The 20,617-nt window shown below is 38.2% G+C and overlaps 1 protein-coding gene across 1 annotated transcript; it reads left to right on the forward strand.

Moving 5' to 3' along the window:
- The first annotated feature begins 4,984 nt into the window (after nt 1-4,984).
- On the forward strand, nt 4,985-16,715 carry adora1b (adenosine A1 receptor b). Its single transcript, XM_088640094.1, has 2 exons — nt 4,985-6,403; nt 14,687-16,715. Exons 1-2 carry the CDS (start codon nt 6,063-6,065, stop codon nt 15,333-15,335), a joined length of 990 nt encoding a protein of 329 aa, XP_088496220.1. The 5' UTR covers nt 4,985-6,062; the 3' UTR covers nt 15,336-16,715.
- Nucleotides 16,716-20,617: the final 3,902 nt, after the last annotated feature.

The following is a 20,617-nucleotide window of genomic DNA, read 5'->3' on the forward strand; positions in this document are numbered from 1 at the left end:
TAGAAAAATTGTTTTCTTTTGATTGTAAACATTTTTGTAATTACATGTTGATTGTCCATGAGTACTACTGAAAACAACGCAAAGATTAAACAACAATCTGTTCAGCAGAAATCACCCCATACTGTATATCAAAATGCTTAACAGGTTAAATTGTCTTTAAAGGGGAGAATATTCTAAAATGCCTTTGATATAGCCTGTGCCGAATATTAACATTGAACAGATTCAGCTTCAGTGTTTTGTAATTATCTTATGTTTTGGGGGATCAACTTAAACTGGATAAGGCCTGATAGAAAATTCCATGTAAGCTTTTTTTTCTGTATGTGACCATTTCTATGTGCCTCTCTCAGCACTTTCATTTCAGTCTCTCATTGGCAATTATTGTCTGCAGCCTCTTGCATAGCTTGGCAGACAATCTTCTCTGTAGTGTGAGGTCCTGGCTGCGTACACTGGGCTTACTCTTCAACACGCCATTGAGTGGGACTCAGCCAGACCTGCTGAGAAGTGCACATCTCCTCTCAGCTGGAAAAATGCTACTTCAGCTTTCAATGTCATTATATGGCTTTCAGCACTCTGTGCCACCTTCCTGGCCATCTGTGAAACAGAATCCAGAGTGAGAATGTCAGGTTCTAGACATTTTCCCTAAGCCATGTTCACAACAAAAAATTGAACTACCACCAAACATCATTAACTGTGTAGGTGTGGTATTTATAAATACTGACTTTACAGATGATGCGTAGGTGTAGTATTTAGAAATATTTCCTTTACAGATTTATGTATTCATATCTATTCCAAATGTGTTTTCTTCTACATACAGTGGTGTGAAAAAGTGTTTGCCCCCTTCCTGATTTCTTATTTCTTTGCATGTTTGTCACACTGAAATGTTTCAGATCAAACAAATTGAAATATTAGACAAAGATAACACAAGTAAACACAAAATGCAGTTTTTAAATGAAGGTTTTTATTATTAAGGGGAAAAAAAAATCCAAACCTACATGGCCCTGTGTGAAAAAGTGATTGCCCCCTAAACCTAATAACTGGTTGGGCCACCCTTAGCAGCAACAACTGCAATCAATTCTCCTTCAGGATTTTTTGGTAGACAGCAGAATTCATGGTTCCATTTACCACAGCAAGTCTTCCAGGTCCTGAAGCAGCAAAACATCCCCAGACCATCACACTACCACCACCATATTTTACTGTTGGTATGATGTTCCTTTTCTGAAATGCTGTGTTACTTTTACGCCAGATGTAATGGGACACACACCTTCCAAAAAGTTCAACTTTTGTCTCGTCAGTCCACAGAGTATTTTCCCAAAAGTCTTGGGGATCATCAAGATGTTTTCTGGCAAAACTGAGACAAGCCTTTATGTTATTTTTGCTCAGCAGTGGTTTTCGTCTTGGGACTCTGCCATGCAGGCCATTTTTGCCCAGTCTCTTTCTTATGGTGGAGTCATGAACACTGACCTTAACTGAGGCAAGTGAAGCCTGCAGTTCTTTGGATGTTGTTATGGGGTTTTTTGTGACCTCTTGGATGAGTCGTCGCTGCGCTCTTGGGGTAATTTTGGTCGGCCGGCCACTCCTGGGAAGGTTCACCACTGTTCCATGTTTTTGCCATTTGTGAATAATGGCTCTCACTGTGGTTCGCTGGAGTCTCAGAGCTTTAGAAATGGCTTTATAACCTTTTCCAGACTGATAAATCTCAATTACTGTGTTTCTCATTTGTTCCTGAATTTCTTTGGATCGCAGCATGATGTCTAGCTTCTGAGGATCTTTTGGTCTACTTCACTTTGTCAGGCAGATCCTATTTAAGTGATTTCATGATTGAGAACAGGTGTGGCAGTAATCAGGCCTGGGTGTGGCTAGAGAAATTGAACTCAGCTTTCCAAAGATGTGATAAACCACAGTTGATTTATGTTTTAACAGGGGGGGCAATCACTTTTTCACACAGGGCCATGTAGGTTTGGATTTTTTTACCTTAATAATAAAAACCTTCATTTAAAAACTGCATTTTGTGTTTACTTATGTTATCTTTGTCTAATATTTCAATTTCTTTGATGATCTGAAACATTTCAGTATGACAAACATGCAAAAAGATAAGAAATCAGGAAGGGGTCATACAGTGGTGTGACACTTTTTCACACCACTGTATATTTTATCACCTTCAGTAATCAGAAAAACATGATTAACACTTCCTGTTTGCTTAATGGAGCAAGGAAATGAATGCGCTTACAGAACGTTTTACTTTTGACACTTTACAATACATTTCCACTCCTTTCCATTTAAAGCCCATATGCTCCCTGCCAGAGATTTTCCATTTGTTTCTCTTGGATAGCACTGTCAGCATCCTTACCTTTACACCATGCGTTTCTAACAACTCCCTAACCCAGGGTCAGGCTTGGACTGTTCCTGTTTTAAATTCTTTGAATGCTTCATTTTATATCACCATGGAAACCTCATATGATATTGTCATCTCTAACTCCCCAAAGCGGTTTTTATTTGTGCTTCTGCATCAAACATTCCTGTTGCCACACTGTTTTATGGACTTTTGGGAAGTATAAAATCCTTTCCAATGCTATTAAAGGCTGGAGCTACAGTATGCTGTGCTTCTCCTGCCTGGGTCATCTAGCAGGCAGATCATTTCTTAAGCTTCACCCCTACAGAAATTCTCCCCCTCTCTTTAAATGTTATTTGTGGTGTGGCTCTACCATGATGAATTCACATGATTTCTTCTGTAAATGTCAAATATCTCTGTCACATTTACACTTTTGTGAAACAACTCATTTAAACAGTAGGCCTTTTTGATGGCTGCTATGTGTCTCCAGACACTCCACATTGAGATTGGACATTGATTACTAATATTGTGAGTTATAGCTCCTTGAAGAGCCATAATTCTTTCTGAGCATGGCAAACTGTATATTAGGGCTTGCCAACACTGGTGCTAGGAAGCCACAACAACCCACTGGGTTTTATACTTAGTTCATGCATTTAGTTTCAAAAACAAATTAAAGAAAAATACCACTACCAATACCACATAGATCTGCAGGTTCACAACATGGTTAAGTCCTTCATGACTTAACCAAGCCCTTTGCCCTGGGGCCTTAGTTTGGGGTGTAATAGATTCTGCTATTGAAGTAAAACTGCCGCACTTCAGACTGGGTGATATCAGATCCGGGTCCTTTTGTGACTTTATACTCAGAAACTAGGCAAACACTGGGAAGTTACAGTAGATTTTCAGAAAGAAAAAATAAGTATTGCGTACAAATACAGTATGTGATGTGTTTCAAAGATCACATATTGTGCAAAGCAGTGCAAAAATGAAACAGAAGTCATGCCCTGACTTGTGACTTGCAAATAGCAATGTTTTTTTTTTCCATTCCACATTTCATAAAATGTCTGATCATGTCATAACAAACCAACAGCTTTTCTGAAAGGTTGTATACAGTATAAATTCCTGAAAAAAACGACACTATCATTTCCATGTCTGCTTATATAAAAGTATACATAACCTGTGTGTATTCACTTGACATTTTACAATTGACTATAATGATATAATCGGAGGATTAACATATACTGCAGCAGAAAGTTAAAATACAGAAAGACTCAAGCCAGGGCAAACTCTTGACAGATGTTTCATGCACATAACAGACATACTACATGTAGAGTACTACTGTATTATTAAGATATAAAACTGAACTTGAAGAAGCTGCCTATGAAACATACTAACTGTAGGTGCTTATGTTGACATATTTACATCTTTTATATAATATAAGGTGGCAATATGAAAGGTGAACGAATGTTAGGATATAAAGGTTTAAAACTGTAGAATTTAAATCAAGAAATTAAAAGTTGTACATTGGATTAGTAAAACATTATTTACAAAATGGTTAACCATTTTGGCTATCATGTTACAAAAAATATTACTACTCTGGAATCAGTCTATGAGAACACCAAACAGATACAGAATGTTGTCTATGAAGAGGTGTGGCTGAAGTATTCAAAATCCTCAGAGGCATTGATAATGTCAGCCCATTTTTCTTAAGTGGAAAATACGATAAACGGAACACGAGATGCTTTTTGCACAAAGGGTTGCTGGAGTGTGGAGCACGCTGCCCAGCCATTTTGTCAATACTGGCTTCATTAAAAGAAACGTCGGAATGAGATTCGTAATGAACAAGATTATTTATCGACCAAACGAGCCACAGTAAATGGGCAGACGACCTGTTACTTTTCTGTGCGTTTTGAGCGTTTTGTTTATATAGAAAGCACACATACTCCTGGTACTGGATAATACTGTCCGGTTAGAGATCATAGATCATAGAGATCAGAATACTACCTTTCTTTCTTCATTTAAAATGTGGTTTTAGGTGGTATTTAAAACGCAGTCGGCCGGTGCTTAACTGGGTTGTTATAGGTACTTTTGAACCTCGATCGCGCAGAAAAGGCTGGGTGAGGGAAACATATGTCTGCATTCGCTCTTTTTAATTCAAAGGGGCTTCCGATTGCCTACAGACCTGTGTACGTGCCTCCGTTTCCAGTCTTTTGAGTGCTAAACATTCTGGACAATGTGCACCTGCCGTGTGATTTAATCATCCATTTCTATTAGACTCACGACACACTTTCGCTTAGTTAGTTCTACGGACTGCATGTTTTGTTTTTTTGTAGCTGGACATTTTTTAATCTTTCTGTTTAATAGTGGCTGTCAACCTGCTTGGGCTTGTAAAAACAGGGAGACATGTTTTAACTCTATACTGTACCAATTACAGATATAATTTCCATAAAACCGTATGATAACCGTAATTCAGGTATTTACAAGGTGTGCTTTTGTAGTATTTTGACCTTCATTTACCATGTATATTTTTAATGGAGGACTGGATCAATTAATTTTTTTTTAGAAAAAAGGTAGAGGTAGACGCAGCCTCTCGTAAATGAATATCATACCCTCCCACCCCTCACCCAGGACCAGGACCAGGACACTGGAATGAATCAACACAGCAAATAAACCTTTCCATGCACTGTCACACATTAATTACGGCCACACGTCATACTGTCAGAATTCAAACGCGTGTTGTCGAAACCCAGCGAGTGAGCGAGAAGCTGAGCAGCTCGCATGAAACGGGGAAGAAAACCAGAAGATTATGACCTGGTGCGAGTAGCGAAGCAAAGCGCACGGGGGTGTGGGGAAGATACTGTGTTCCTTTCCCTTTTTTTTCTTGTACGGGACAAAGGGAAAAATCTGCGCCACCTGCGTTTGAATGATGGTGTAAACATGAAACTAGGACTGCTTTCAAAAGAGGGAAGAGCCTGCAGAGCAAACAAGAGAAATAGGTCGCCAAGAATAAAAGAAGAAAAACATAATAAATATTAATAGTAATAAAGGATATAAAAAAATCAGGACAGCTGTTTAAGGTCAGCGCAATGCTTAGGAGGACCACCACCGCACAACGGAAAACGTGACAAAAACGCTGTAGTTAAGAGCGACACTGCCATCAGACTATCTCATTTTGTTGCTTAATTCAAAACCGTGCGTACTCGCCCGACGTCTCCGATGGGTTGTTTATTTAACGAGAGAAACAAGATTGTTGAAGGTGACTTAAGATGATGAACAACAAATTGTGCTAACAATGGAAATTGTCATGTAAACCGCAGAAGGATTTTACCTTCATGCAATGGATGGAGGTCCTGTAACTGGCATTTCGGAGAGCACCGAGCGAAGAGTGAGATAATGCGGGGCTCGGGGTGCACCTTTTTCTATCAGGATACATGTGCTAACATTTCAGTCTAACTGGATTTTTATCAAGGGGACACATGTTTAGTTTACATGTGGGACCTTTTTTACCTCTCACGGATTGTCCAAGACGAATTATGCCTTCAGACTGGATTTAAAAATACTTTGTGGCATTCCTCCTTGCACAAAGGTGAAATTATTTTTTAACATTAAGATTTGTTTGTGGACGGGTCCTGGAAATATGACTGGATTGTCATTTTTACCGTACATAATTAGACTTTCATGTTTTTAAGGGGTACGTACATTCTTTGCTCTGGAGTTTAATTTTACGGTTTTAAGGATGTCTGGACAGCTGGGACCATCCCAAGCGCTTTATATAGGAATGGAGGTAGTGATAGCCGTCTCTTCTGTACTGGGCAATGTAATGGTAGTCTGGGCAGTGAAAATCAACCGCTCATTAAGAGACACAACTTTTTGCTTTATCGTCTCTTTGGCCCTGGCTGATATAGCCGTAGGAGCGCTCGTCATCCCTCTGGCCATCACCATCAGCATCGGGCTACAGACTCACTTCTACAGCTGCCTGCTCGTAGCCTGCACGGTGCTCGTGCTGACTCAAAGTTCGATCCTAGCCCTGCTGGCTATTGCCATTGACCGCTACCTTCGGGTCAAGATACCCACCAGGTAAAGTAGCAGCTTCAATGAAAGCTCCAAACCTGAACGCTAAGAATGATGATAAAAAAATAACCCGGGAATTCTCATTTATTGTCATTAGTTAAGATACAAAAAAAAATACGTTTACCGATTTTACAGAAGGGTGAAGATTTCTCAAGAGTCTTACCTTCTCTGCTATTGTTGTGCATACTCCGTTTCTATAGCTTGATACTGGGTTTTTGTGTTGTTGTTTTTGGAAAATACGAGACTTGAAGTTATAGTGTTCCGACATCACTGAATGGACTGAACACACCACACACAGTGTGGCGATAGAGCTGCTTTTGTGCAGCACGCAGTCTGTGGAGCTCAATATCTTGGCCTAAGGAGGTTTACGAAAGGGTCTTTTTGTAAAGCTTGTAATGTGGAATTTGTTTTTATAGTTATTTTTTTCTATACAACAACTACTACTACTACAATAATAATAATTCAGTTGTTGTACAATACGACAGTACGATAAAGTCAATATTTCTACACTGATATGCCTACTCAGATGCTCATTAAGATAGCTAGAAAAAACATTCTTCTGCATGTTATACCACCCGTTAACGACCCTGGATTTCTCCTGGGGGAAAACAGTCTTTACGTTTCAATACTTAATAGCAGTTTCACCAGATATGTGTTGCTATTTTTAGTAAGGAACTGATACCTACGTCGCTTTACTCATCCTGCATAATCTGTAGGTGAAATATGATCGTGGAAACGCTTTCTCGGAGCTAGAGAGTGTGTATGCTGCTATTCTGCATGGTTCTGTGTCACCTTGAATTTTTTAGTGAAATTCACAGACGTTGTTAAAAAAAGTCGCTTACGAGGTTAATTTTTCGCTCTTACTGTGTACAAAATATTTTCCTGCTAAGGACAGCTATATTTACTCGTCATATCTCTTTTTCAATCATCTACTACCACGCAGAAAACAAGCTCTCCAATTTAAGATTCATTCACACATTAATGCTACCTTGCTAACAACTGGATACCAAGATAACATTATTATATATTTTTTATAATATCGTTGGTTTGCTTAAATTCGGTAACGTTCAAATCTTCCACTAAGATAATCAGTCGTGAAAAGTTACAAACAGTAATGGAGACCAGAGTCCTTGGTCTAGTCACCCATAGATATACTGTACATACTGTATACTGAAGCTTTGTGTATAACATATTCCATTTTCACAAAATCGTTTCTGGTCAAATCCTTAATCTGTTTTGATCCGCCTAACGTGAAATAAATTAATTATAAATCATCACGGGTTAAGAAATCAGATATATTCCCATTGCAATTAACTAGTGGAGAGTAAAATATGCAGTATATCCAAGACCAGATGCTTTTGGGTCTGGCTGCACATTACCCATCCACACAACACCAGGAATAAAGTCTGCTAAGATTTTATTTTTATATATATATGACACCTTTCTTGCAAAAATGTTAAGCACTCACCACTGAGAAAGCCCATGACAGAAAATAACTTTCCAGTTGGTAAAGATATTAGGTCAGATCATTTTAGTGAAGACTGGTAGTTTTCCTTTCTAAAATGTCTCATGTCTGGTTTCTTCTGTCCGAAGAGCAGTACTTAATTCAACCTGCCCTTGAACTTTCCTTTTTCTGGACCTATTTTCGGCTTGTTTTCAAATCTGCTATGGGGATATGAATATAGCATATTTTGAATCAAATGAATCTGTAGTCCACTACTTTTCAAAAGGGGAAATTTCTGGTGTGTATATTAGTTTATAATACAGCAGTATTAGTATATACTGTAATAGCCAGCAATTACTGTATAGCACCCTGCAGCCCCCAAACTGGCCGCCCACTGAAGCTAAACCGATGTGAGACTGGCCAGTAACTGGTTGGGAGGCACAAAGCACTTTTAATGGAGTGTCCAGAAAAGCGCTATACAGTATAAGTGTAAGGAATTATTACTATTGTTGTTGTTGTTGTTGTTGTTGTTGTTGTTGTTGTTGTTGTTGTTGTTGTTGTTGTTGTTGTTATTACACAAAGCAAATTTTTATTTATTCTTAATATTTATTTAATACACAATATTACTGTGGAGACTCAATAGTATTGACTTAAAGTATTACCATATTCAATCAGCAATTAAAACTATTGTACCAATTATCTAACATTTTCTAAAGATAACAAAAGGAAAGCACTATAGTAAAATAATGATCTTACCCTTTAGATTTATTTTAAAAATATCTGCTGATACATCTTGTTGGCCTAAGAGATGAAGGGCAAATGTATTACAACCTACTTCAAGAGGACATATTCCAATGCTGAGTTCATAACCATGTTTGTGAAAAGAATCCCTGTCAGAGAACAATTCTGGAACAAGGTTTTGATATACCCTTCAGAAGAATACACAGACCTTTGAAGTCTCTGCAATGTATGATCCCAGAAATTTGAATGCCATTTATTCTATTGGAAGCTGGTAATTCACACATCTGGTTCTGTACATTTTCTATATGTAGCACCAAGATCATAATGTATAAGAGTTAATCATTTACATAAATAAATCTCTGTAACACAGGAAACAATCACAGATGGATACCAGGTATAATGATTATTTTGAATTCTTACCATATTGCCTGCAAGGACAAAAGTACAAATTATGTATAATCTAATCTTCTAATTGGAAATAAGCATAGCTGTTTCTTCCCAGCATATACTTGGTTATCAAAAAAACGATTTCCAGGATTTTTTTTTCATATAGTCAATTTTCTATTCAAACTGCAAACTAAAGTGCTGAAACAAGATTGTAGTGATTATCCAAGATACAGATCAGGAAAAGACAGTGCTGAATGAGCTGTTTACTTGCAGATTGCATATTAGAGCAAGAACTGTCTCTGTTCTACAAATTGATATTGCAATCAGCTGTCTGCTGTGAAGGGTGTACTATGAGCTCATTGTAGCTGTTCACAGTATGTCACTGCAGGCTATAAGAAATCTCTCACTTGAAAGCAATGTCTTAAAATCTGACCTGAGCCAACCACAATTTGAGAAAGTACAGTTAGTCACCTTTAGCAAAAAAAGAATGAGTGACAAAAAATGTCTTAATAGTTCATGCAAACACTAGCAATCCAGTGAGTGTACGGTAAGAATGAAGGGGAAAACAGCTGTTAATTTTAGTAATCACTATTTGTTATTTACTGCCATGTAAAGCAACTGTAGTGAAACTGAAATAAAACACATTTACATACCTTCTAATAATGCAATTTGTACATACAGTACTGTATGCAGAGGTGCAAGCCTCACAAGGAGGAGAAAATTCTACCTACAGTATAAGAGAAAAGGGAGAGATGAACCTGGTTTTAAGAAACTGAAAACAGTTTAAATGCAAACAATTCAGAATACGCTGAATATGCATTCAAATAGTCTGTGTAAAAAATAAAATTAAAACGGCTACAGCAGGGAAATGTTGTTTGGTTTGTGTTTCCCACCATGAATGTGTCAGTAGGGTAGTCACTCTCCCTGTGAGAAAGAATGGTGATACTATTCCCATTGGCATTTAGAGTTCCAAAATGGGTGAGAATATTTGTGGTGAGAAAGATGTAAAAAGCTTCCGCTGAGAAGGTCTGAGGAATAAAGCTGACTAAGAAAGATCAATACAAGGAACATAAATACAGGGGAAAGCATGGCATACAAATGCCTAATTCTGAGACACCAGACAGTCAGGCAGCCAGGCTTTATTTGGTGCTTGTTTAAACAAACTGAGTTCATTATGCCCCTTCGAAAAATCTAAAATGTGTTTTAGCAGAGTGATTGAACTCTGATATTGAGCATTAGCAATATCAAGAGAAAGCTTTAAATACTTGACCCTTCAGATGACACTGAAAGTCAAAAGGGCTTGGGATTTCATATCACTGAAAAGATTAATTTTTTAGATTAATGCTTGATTACTCTCTCTCTCTCTCTCTCTCTCTCTCTCTCTCCTTGACAACAAGCTGTTATGTTCCAGCTATAATCTAGAGCATCAAGCAACCTGTACACAAATAGACAAAGGTTAACTTGCAACAGTCAGAGTGAAAAAAGTCTAAGTACAGTAGTCCAACCCACAGCGGAAGATACACAGAGAGTTCTCCAAATATTTTATCTTTAATCTGCAAGAGGCAACACAATTAAAACTAATTCTCAGTCTTCAGTAAATATATGATATTAATATAAGGTTTGACATTTCTGCAGTTAACAAACAATATAATTCACTTATTTATTATATATGTGTCTCTCTTCACAAATTAGTGAATAATCTTGTTCCTGATACAGTGCCAACTTGCTTTTTGTTGTCCGAAACAAGCTTGCACATTTAACAGTCAGCACTAATACTTAGACACCGGTCAATAGAAACACTACTGCAGATTCAGCGTCTTAGGTAGCAAATGACTGACACCTTGTGGTGGTTGCAGTGCGCTCTACAATTTGAAGATATCCCATTTGGTTTGAAATTGCTTTTCAGATTTGGATTCTTGGCTGAGCTAGTGATATATATATATTACCAGGTTTTGTCCTAACTGAAGGCAAGGTAGCAGTGTCAGTATTATTGGACAACACCTTTTTATTTTGAAGAAGATTGTCTGGGAATGCATTTTTTGGTTCATGCATATTGGAGTGTGCTTTCTCAGAACCCCCCAGAAGACTATTGTTCATTTCATATGCGATGTTTTGTTAAGAAATATAAATCAGACTAATATACAGTATATATTTTGTAATTTCAGCTGCAAAATGATGGTTGCTAAATCCCCCCTACTCCCATAATGCTGGAATTTAAAATTAGAAACACAACTGAAATGGTTTACTATCCTAAAGAGATCAGAAAAAAGGGCTTTTAAAGGCCAGCTGATGAGGATGACAGCGTCAGCTGACCTACTTCTAATCTGTTTATGCTTCTTTTGTCTGTATAGAGTCTCAGGTGATGTGTACTTTTAAATTAATTCATAGAGGACTAAGAGTCAAATTTCCACATGGGGATAATTTGATGTTTGAGATATAATGGGATTCACAGTGATAGCTGTGGTTATTAGGTTGTTTGTATGTGTGAATGGAGATGTTTAATATGAATAAAGTCTCTTTTCCTTGTATTTTGGCTATCCGTTGTGAGTTTCATGTGCTTTGCGGTTGGGCAGCAAGTTGACCTTGGACTCCTAGACTCCTAGACTTACTGAGGAGTTTTTGGTTCCTCTCCTCTGTTGTCTTCTGGCTTTTTCTCTGTCTGTATTGTAATGTCATGTATTGTCACACAGCTTTGTTAAGTGCCTTGGGGCAACCGTGTTGTGAAAGGTGCTATATAAAAATAAATTGAATTGAATTGCTCAGGGCTCATGAGCCACCTATTTAGAGGGAGGACTGACAAGGGATTTTACAGTGTGCTAGCCAGCCTTATTATTTACAGCATTAGTCAATATACTGTAGCCTTAGCCTAACAATTATTGTTTTACTTGTATCCTGAGATATGTCTGTGAAGAGGTGCTTTTCGTTTAATTTACAAGAAAACTGAACTGATACAGTATGAATATACAGTATAAGCAGATGTAAATTCCTGGGTAGTGTATGGTAATATTTGAATTTTTTATTGACATACAGTATTATTTACATAGAATATAGCTCTCAGAGAGAATCAGACGTACTGTTGTGGTGTTTCCCAAATTTCATATTTCAGTCCATGAATGTGGCAGATGGCTCGCTGAGGTCAGACAATGAGGTCCTGATATTCTTGTTGCATCTATGTTACTGTGTGTACTGTATGTGGTAGAAAGAGGAAGGAGTGGTTCTCACACATATTAGCTCTGTGCATGTCAACCATGTTATTGTCATTAGCAGAATCTCTCTGATTGCATCCCAGTCTTTTATTTTTTACAATAGCCATCTTTGTGGTTTATTGGGCAAGAGTGGTACATTCTTCACCAGCAAATGCTGCCATCCTCCAGTGCCCAGCAGTAATACTGTATGTCTGTATGACTATGAAGTGGGCCTGCCTATTGTAGCCACCGTGCGTACAGCAATGCTTAATGTATGAAAACATACATCCTTTTGTGTATTGGAAGGAGCTGCTTTGATTTAAACTAGAAACTTAAATCTGTTTTTTGTCCCAGTACAATGTGCAGACTGTCTAATTCTCACATTGTGAGAGTTTGTATCTTTACCAGTTTTTAAATCTGCTATAGTTTTTTCAGCAAGAAACCAACAAGCTAATTAAAGCTGAGAGAAAAAACTAGCAGAACTCTGCTACTCTCATGAACTCTGTTTTATATTCACAGATTAAAAAAGTAGGTTACATCTGTATTTTTATATTAAAAATATTACACCATCATTAATCATTTCAGACATTGCTCACTGCATAGATACATTGTGGCCACAGTAAAGAGAGACTGACTCCCTGGATTACTTTTTACCTATTTCCACATAGAGAACAAATCATTAAATAATTTATCAGTTTAATAATTGTGACAAAGACAGCTTAGTTCCTGACCATCAGACACAAATGCTTGAGGTTCAAGGTAGAAATATTAAACATGAACATGTGGCTTACTGGCTACCTATTAAATATTTTACATCGATAAAGTGTCTTTATGAGATTAAATGCAAATTTTCTTACAATAATATTATATTTTGTACTGTATGTTGTTGTACTGATATATTTATATTTATTTTCTGTTTTTCATAAAAGACACTTTACCTGTTATCTCAGAGGTTTGTTTCTACTGAACATAGATCAAGTGTTTTTCATGTTTTCACAAAAAAAAATGACGACCAAAGAAAACGTACACTGAGATGTGTCTTTCATTAATGTTTTTTTTTTTTGTTTTCATTAACAATAACAAAAAGCATCATTAAAACCAGTTCACACTTATCTCTGAGCACAATACTTACGGATACAATGAATAGGAGATAATTCCTGCCCATTATTTACCATGTATTAGTTGTTTGTTCTGTGTAAACCTCAGACCTCAGTAGGCTTTTGGTACTGTTGTGGCCTATTGACTCTTAAAAGGGAAAGAGGTTGGTGCTTTTATTTATGATAGGAAAACAGCCATTTGTAGGAGCAATTACATACAAGAGAAATAAAAAGCTTCCCATTAGCTTTCTGCTTATTGGAAGTTGCTTTCTAATCAGTAGGTACTGTCCTCTTCTACAGTATGTCCTCAAATAAGTGCCATTTGTAAAGCAAATGTGAATGGCCTCAGGATTGTCCAGAATACTTTATTCCTGCAGTGAAATACATCCGTTTTTTTTTCTTTTCAATTTCTCCTCTTTTTGTGGTTGGGGAGATATATCAGCCAATAAATTGACCATTTACAAATGCTACAATGAAACCCAAAGAGGTAGTGTCTCTTTCTGTGTCTTTTGCATGTATCTGTCTTTCTGTCCACCCTTCTATAGGCCAACGTAATGGTGCTGTTTTGACTGTCCAGAGGAATGCAGAATGACAAGCATTGTCCACCCTTCTATAGGCCAACGTAATGGTGCTGTTTTGACTGTCCAGAGGAATGCAGAATGACAAGCATTTATCATCTGTCCATCTGTCCATGTATCTGTCCATTTTAGCATGCTACAGTCACAGTGGTGGTAATGCAAGTCTCTTGCCTGTAATCTGAAAAGTGGTGGAAAAGTAATGGTGGAAAGCTTTGCTTGCTCTGAGCACTGTGGAGATTGCAGAATGTCAAATGTGAATGGGCCTGGCAGACAAATGGGCCTGTGAGGGGAATGCATGCACTGTGTGGTATGGGGATTGTAGCAGTAAATTGAATCCATAAATAATTGATGACTCCAGATTGTGTGAGAATATTAAAAAACATTGGTTAGTCCCAAAAGAAAAACACAGAAAATGTTGCATTCGTTAAGGAAGGAATTCCGCACAAATTCAGTTTTGGCCCTTAGTTTTACCATGCACCAGTATTATCAAGGTAAGGTTTAGTGTTCTTTCTTAAATTCATTACCAACCTCCCATACATCCAATTTAATTATGAATGAGGAGTCGTTCAGGAAGCAAGGCAAGAAATCACTTTGCATGTTATAAAATGTGTCAGAAATTAAACAGCGCCTCTGCCATAGAAGGGGTGCATGTACATAAAGTGCTTTTTATACAATTCACATGGAGGCTCTCTAAACTATTCAGCATTAACAAGGGATCTGCTCTACTGACAGATCTACTTTTCTGAAAGAAATACACACAAGGGGTTGGCGTCTGATGCATAACAGGCTGTGGTCCCTGCCTGTGTGCTGAAAGCAGGCAGAGGTGGTGACGAGATGTTTCTGTTTCTGCTTTCTAGCTACAAGAGGGTGGTGACAAAGAAGCGTGCTGGAGCAGCCGTGGTGGCTTGCTGGACAGTGTCCTTCATCGTGGGCCTGACGCCAATGCTGGGCTGGAACAACCTCCAGAAGATGAAGGAGAACGGGACCCAAATCACCTCTGATCTCACGGTCACCTGCCAGTTCGAGAACGTCATCAGCATGGAGTACATGGTCTACTTCAACTTCTTCGGCTGGGTCCTGCCTCCCTTGCTCCTCATGGTCCTCATTTATGTGGAGATCTTCTACATGATCCACAAGCACCTCAACAAGAAAGTGACGGCCAACAGCTCGGACCCCAGCAAGTACTATGGCAAGGAGCTGAAGCTGGCCAAGTCCTTGGCCCTGGTCCTCTTCCTGTTTGCCATCAGCTGGCTCCCCCTGCACATCCTCAACTGCATCACACTATTCTGTCCCTCCTGCCAGAAGCCGATGATTTTAATTTACATCGCCATCCTACTGACACATGGGAACTCAGCTGTCAACCCCATTGTGTACGCCTTCCGGATAAAGAAATTCCGATCCACGTTCCTCAAAATATGGAACCATTACTTCTGCTGCAAGGAGACGAAACGGCCCACCAACTTTCAGAGTGAGCGGTCAGACTTCCAGGGACGTAACTCCATCTGAGCTCGGCAGGCAGGCTCCAGATATTTTTCCATACAGCATCTCTATGGGCTTAACCATCACGACCTGTTACAGTTCACAACACTGGCCTCTGGTGTTCCTGATGTGCTGATGCCGATTGAGGTTACACTACAGAGAGGAGAGGCGTGCTGTTTTCTTAAATGGTTTCTTCTGATGAGAAGTGTAGAAATTATATTCTCACTTATCTGTCGGGAAGAGGAATATTTCAGGTGAAAAGGGGGAGAAATGTTTTTAATGTGTGCCGCAAGAAAATGTAGGTTTATGTGTATTTCTAAAAATATATTAAATTGTTAACTGTAATAGTATGTCGGTAACCAAGGTTGATTTTGGAATGATTAAGTATCAGCTAAACCACCAAATTAGATGAGTAATTTGAAATATGAATAATTTATTTGGTGATTCAGAGGAAGACAAGTGCCACATCCTGCACAACAGTAATAGGCCTTAATGCAGAACATTAAGAACTGCTGCTGGTTTACGGACGAACAAGATACATTAATGCTGACACACAGATTCTGTATTTCTGCAGTCTGATTTCCCTCTTCACCGGCAGAATCCTATACTGTTTCAATTTACTGACAGAGCTCTTATTCATGATGAGCAGGATCTCAAAGCACTTTTCCAGATCAGGTTAAGGGCAACCACAGTGCCAATGTCTTATTACGAGTACAATAATTAGATTTCATTTGCATACATTTTTTTTTGCTGTTCATTCTAATATAGAGATATTTCACCAAGGTATATGCTGAAAGCAACTGCAGTGTTTAATCCCCCGTTTCAGTATCAGATAACTTCTTGTAGTATTATTTACCTTGTTGACATATATTTCTCATCTGTGTGTTTCTGCTCCAGTGTTGCATTTGTTTAACAAATGCAGACCCACTGATTGTCTAGGCTGGACTATTTTACAGACCCAAAAAGGGGGTCAGGACTTTCACCGCTGATTGCTTTACTTCTGTTTGGGTTCGACAGTTGTACCTGATAAATATTCTGAAGAAAATAATGAAGTCGAACACACCAATGGCTGGTGAAAAGATATGGAAGACAGATGAGTTCTGTGTTTACTCTGTTCCATGTCTTTGTTCACTCAAGATAGTTACTGATGTCTAATTCACAACTGACAGATGTATTTAACACTATGGATAGAACAAACCAGTCTGATTGCCGATCAATAAATGTATTGTCATTCTGCAGAATACCGCTGTTATAAATGTCTTGTTTTACATGTGATTCACTTACTGGAACAATGGTGCACTAAAGCAATCAGGTTAATGCAAGTATTGAACTGTACTAATATGAGTATCATCACTGTATGGAGGAATTCAAGTAAAACAAATTAAACTGAACACTGATGAACAGGGACACTGCTGTGGTGGTTTTAATGTTTTTCTCCTGCCCTCACAAAGTCTTGTTAGATGCTAGTGTGTCAAACCAGGGGATTAAATTATCACTGATTGGCTTTATTTAGTGTTCATTATTTCCTGTTGTAACTCAACAGGAGACAGTAATTGTAGTGGTGGATTGTGTTCTGTCAGGACTCCAGGGGTTTTGCCTAGTTTTGTACCTTTTTCTTTGTTTTAAACGGAAACACAAGATAAGTAACACAATTATGGTACATTAATATAATATTGAGCATTCCCCTGCTCAGTTTCAATATCGTTCTGTCATTTCATCTACACCGATGTATTTTGTGTTCTGTGAAGAAGAACCTGCTCTACCATCCATTCATTTTCTAACCATTTCTTCCAATTCAGAGTCCATATGTACATGATGTGCCCTCCAAAAAAACAGTACCGCCTAGTATGGCAGATGCAGCCATATTAGTTCCAAACAATTTCTACAGTTATTTCCAGAATTTCACTATATACATGATGGATAATTCAGTTCATAAAATATGAAAATATGGTTGGAGTGTCTTCAAATTCTCACACTGTCCTCAGGTTGTGCCAGCTGTTCTCTCATGTGCTTTGGGTGAGCCTTGAGTACCAAGACTGACTCTACACCATCTGGCATAAAGTGGGTGCCAACGGAATATCTTTTCTGATATTCATATATAACTGAAAACTGAATGTTTATAAAGAAAAATTATAAAGGGCACCCGATTCAAGTATTTAAACTCCTCACAGGTATTGACACAATCAGCCCAGTGGAGTTCTTTAGACTGAAGAAAGAACCAGAGGACACAAACTGGGATAATGGGAAAGTGCATTAAAAGCTTGAAACAGGATCCATTGTTCTTTTACACAAAGGGTCTGTAACAAGCTGTTGCTAAACTTGCTTCTTTTAGGAAACTCCTCAGTTTCAACAGTCATAGAATAAACATTAAACCAAAGGCAAACGAAGAAAGCAAGTATGTGAAGAGTACCTGGATCTGTAAAGGGAGACAGTGTTGTATCTCAGGGAGCTCTAAAATAAATCCTCTTAAGAAATCTCTTTTATGTAAAGCAGTTGTTTACTTCCTTTCAGCTTAACAATTAAGCCACATTCAGCAATGCATTTTCTCCGTGTCATCTCTTCACCTCTCTTTCTTCATCCCTTTCAGCTCTGAAGCTTTGCCCCAGTAAACAGCCCTAGACAAACCTTTTGTCTGTAAATAGTAACTACTTGGTCATTTAAGTATTATAAACCTTTTTCTTTGGTTTGGCATAATAAAGAATAGAGTCTGCATTCTGAGACCTTCTTTATTTCATTGTATGCTCAGGGGAGATCAGAGAAAAGCAAATCAGAGTATACTGTACATATGCACAGTATCCATCGGCTATGAAAATTAAAGATTAAGATTCTCTGTATCCTTGTAAAATTAATATGACCTTTCCTTCTGACACAATTTACACTGATGAAAATGACACTCTTGAATAAAGACCTTCTTTAGGTAAAAAACAAAAAACAAAGAAATTCCCACAGGATTGTGCTGTGTCAATTCAAGGTCAAAGGGGAAAGAATTCCAATTTTTCTTGCCGTACTCCCATTCAGTAGTTGGGATCGTCATGTATTTATTTTGCAAACAAGCTGTTTCTGTAATCAAAAACCTAAAACAGCAATGCTAATGAACACAGCCAAAAAGTCCTGAGCAGTATATTCTACACCGCAAAATCTGTGGAAGGTCACATTAAGACAATGTGAAGCTGAAAAGGTTTGAACCACTAACTTCAATTAGGAAATCTGTTTTGGATCTCATATGCAAAAGCCCCTAGCTTTTTTGGGGCCCTAGGCAAGAACTTGGAAAGGGGCCCCTCCAGATCACAGTTTGCAACTGATAACAACTATTATCAGTTCCTAACAAAATCTTATTTTACTATTTCAAACAATAAAATTAATTACATAACTAGAAACCTTTTCTTAAGCAGCTTGGAAGAATACATAACTTATAAACAAGAGCACACGGCACACGTTTTACAAAGGTGACGCATTTTAACTTTGAAAGTAATAAAAAGGAGCATTACTTACAATAAATAATGATTGTAACTTCAAAATTTTAGCAAATCATAACTTATAAATTACAGCATTGAAATCTTTGTAGAAATGAATTGCAGAAATAAAAACAAAGAAACAAAAAAATATTCTATACATCAATTTGCCTATATTTTCTACCTCAGGTACTGCATGTTTTAATCAACGTAGGCTCTGAAAAGCTCCTCTCTGCTTCAGCTGCTGTCACTGGGAGAGAGACTGCAATCTGAAGGGCTATACAGTAGGTTGAGTTCACGATACTTCCATTTAATAAAATACAGGAGAAACCGCAAGGAAAACAATACGTTTTAATGTCTAATCGCCGAACAGACTTTGAAAATGTGACATGTTTGCTAGTGTTGTTGATCTGACAGACATAAAACCAAAATAAATACAAATGATTACATTATTGCACATATCGTGCATTGCCAATGACTTGATTAGGCGTAGTTCTGTATTGGGACCGCCGATCCTGCTCTTCTATTCCTGGCTTCAAAAACATTGCGCACTCAATTTTGATTGGTCATTTTTGGAAGACTGGGCTTCCATTTGGGTAATCCACAGCAGCAACAGAAAGAGCTGCTAAAAGGATTTTATTTTCGCTCACATTTGAACGTGCCAATTAAAAATATGTTGCGTTGCACATTGAGGGGGCCTCCTGGCGGCCTCGGGGCCCTAGACAGTAACCTAATTCGCCTGTGCCGCGGGCCGACCTGATCATCAATCTCAACAGAAGAAATCTCCTCATTCCTGTGAGATAGAATGCTGGCAATACATATGAATACAGAAGTGCTCACCCTTCTGTATTTACATGCATTGGCAGAATTCTGTCTCACAGAATAAAGATATTTCTTTTGCGGTAAAAACTGATTAGTTGTATATGGCATTGCAACCATTGATTTAGGAGTGCTCAAGACCTAAGCGCTGGTATAGTGATGTAATGCCTCCCTCTAGTGGTTAATCAAATTTTCTTCATGAAATGAGATGCTCTTCTCCAGAATAACATATTACCGTTTTTACTGTTGCTACTGTACATCCATACAAAACCTTTTTAGGCAAAAGCACTAATGCAGCACGTAGGTTGTACATTGACTCCAGGCTACTGTAATAATAATCTAAATCGGAAAGCAATTTCTTTAGGAATAATTTAATGCCTGATGATTGCCAGCATAAAAATTCGATTTCCAAGCTGCTGGACTTGTTTCCGGGTATTAGGGCTTGATGGTAGTCACAGGAAGTCCTCTGAGACTTTTCTTTTGTATTTCTGAAAATATTAACATACTTCAGTAATGAAAGTAGTGTAGGGAAAGGGTATTTATTTCGGCTTTAAACCGTACGCTTTGAAGGAAAACTCCCTGGATATATGGATGAGAAAACTGGTACCTGTGTACCAGGCCAGATCCTAACCTTGCACACTTCAGCTCACCTTTGCATATACTGTACAGTATCTTGCAGCCCCCCTGCCTCCCCATCTACACCCTTGCAGCAGCTTCCTAGCTCATTCCTCTCAACAGTGAGGGGAGTTTGGGCAGGTATTCTGTCAGGGAGGCTGCCGTTCTCTTTGCTACTGTAGGTGAGTCACACCAAATATTTATCTATCACATTCATTAAGATCGAAACCGAACTACTGAAAACTGTGCCACTGTACTGGCACTGAGACTGGAGAAGGGCAGTAGGCATTACTAGGTACTTATCCCCTAGAGAGCTGGTGAAGGGCAGAAACTATGGCCTGTCTTTCTACAGAACTTTTATTAAGTTGATCTCACAAACAGTGACAGGTGGCACAGCCTACGACAATGTTGACTGACTGACTT

This window comes from Lepisosteus platostomus, chromosome 7, assembly GCF_059453375.1.
Source record: "Lepisosteus platostomus isolate fLepPlt1 chromosome 7, fLepPlt1.hap1, whole genome shotgun sequence".
Lineage (NCBI taxonomy): Eukaryota > Metazoa > Chordata > Actinopteri > Semionotiformes > Lepisosteidae > Lepisosteus > Lepisosteus platostomus.